At 51.2% G+C, this 1,376-nt stretch overlaps 1 protein-coding gene across 1 annotated transcript; it reads right to left on the minus strand.

Moving 5' to 3' along the window:
- Positions 1-561: 561 nt before the first annotated feature.
- On the minus strand, positions 562-972 carry Pmar_PMAR012801 (histone H3, putative; the record flags this gene model as incomplete). The annotated part of the gene is made up of 1 exon (XM_002771919.1): positions 562-972. The coding sequence occupies one exon, from the start codon at positions 970-972 to the stop codon at positions 562-564; it is 411 nt and encodes a 136-aa protein (XP_002771965.1).
- Positions 973-1,376: the final 404 nt, after the last annotated feature.

Consider the following 1,376-nt stretch of genomic DNA (forward strand, 5'->3'; position numbering starts at 1 on the left):
GATGCATGCCGGCCCAGATCTCTCAAATGGATCGGGCCCTCCTCGCGCACCCTCCGGGATGTCGACTGGCGCAGGAGTGGTGGGAATCCAATACTAGGATCCCCCGACACCTGGGTTGTCTCCTCATGACGTTAACTAGTGGTGATCATACCACAGTGCCGCCCCATCAATGGAGTCTAGCTGAGAGTCAAGCCTGGAAGGGGAGTACCCAAGGAGTGGATGGCGCGGAGGACCGAAGCTTGAAGCCAGGGCGGCAGCACAGAAGCAGTGACCACCAATGCTGACCCCTTACCTCGAGTTGGCTCGGTGAGCCGTAAAACGCCCAGCGGTCCGCCTGCCGAAGACCGACCCAAGCGAGTAGAGCGGCGGCCAGCTGATGAAGTCTGACCGCTCAGCATTTGCCCCGGCTCGCAGAATAAGACAGATTATGACGATTTGTTGTTTTGCATGGCTGGGTGTATCATGTTATTGTGATAATTGACTCTTTCCGAAAAAAAAAAGATGGCGTTGAGAAACGCCTTGTAATACTGTGCGGATGGCAACTCCCGGATCACAAGAGGCTTACGACCTCTCGCCGCGGATCCTCCTAGCTAGCTGCATATCCTTGGGCATGATGGTAACACGCTTAGCGTGAATTGCACAAAGATTAGTGTCTTCGAAAAGACCCACGAGGTAAGCTTCCGCGGCCTCCTGTAAAGCCATAACTGCACTGCTCTGAAACCTCAAGTCAGTTTTGAAGTCCTGGGCAACCTCACGCACGAGCCTCTGGAAGGGCAATTTGCGGATGAGAAGATCCGTGCTCTTCTGATAACGTCTAATCTCACGCAGAGCGACGGTGCCCGGACGATACCTGTGAGGCTTCTTGATTCCGCCAGTACTGGGAGTAGACTTGCGAGCCGCTTTGGAGGCGAGCTGCTTGCGAGGAGCCTTGCCACCCGTAGACTTCCTAGCGGTTTGCTTAGTTCTAGCCATTGAGTAGTATGCGAACGAAGATAAGAGTTTTGGCAAGAGGTAGAGTATTAGAGCAACCGCCAGGTAGAGGAGAAACTGATGAAAAAACTGGCAAATTGATGGTAAATTGAGTAAAAAAAACGGATAAATTGAGAGTAAATTCGTAAGCCAGTAATTTAGACTTTTGCGTCGAAGATGCCAGACCGAGCCGAGAAGCTTGCTATCTAATGAGACTCGTTCAACGAAACCTACTCCTTCCAGCCACAAACTACTCATTCCCATCCTCTGCAGACACTCATTCTGAGTATCGCCGTCAGCTGCAGGAGTTAGCAATGTGCTCGGACGAACAATATTATTCGATGCACTAACGGTACTGAGTAATACTTTGAGATTATCAGAGTATTACCCGGTACCGCAAGATGATT

The sequence above is a fragment of the Perkinsus marinus genome, assembly GCF_000006405.1.
Source record: "Perkinsus marinus ATCC 50983 genomic scaffold scf_1104296962294, whole genome shotgun sequence".
Taxonomy (NCBI): domain Eukaryota; phylum Perkinsozoa; order Perkinsida; family Perkinsidae; genus Perkinsus; species Perkinsus marinus.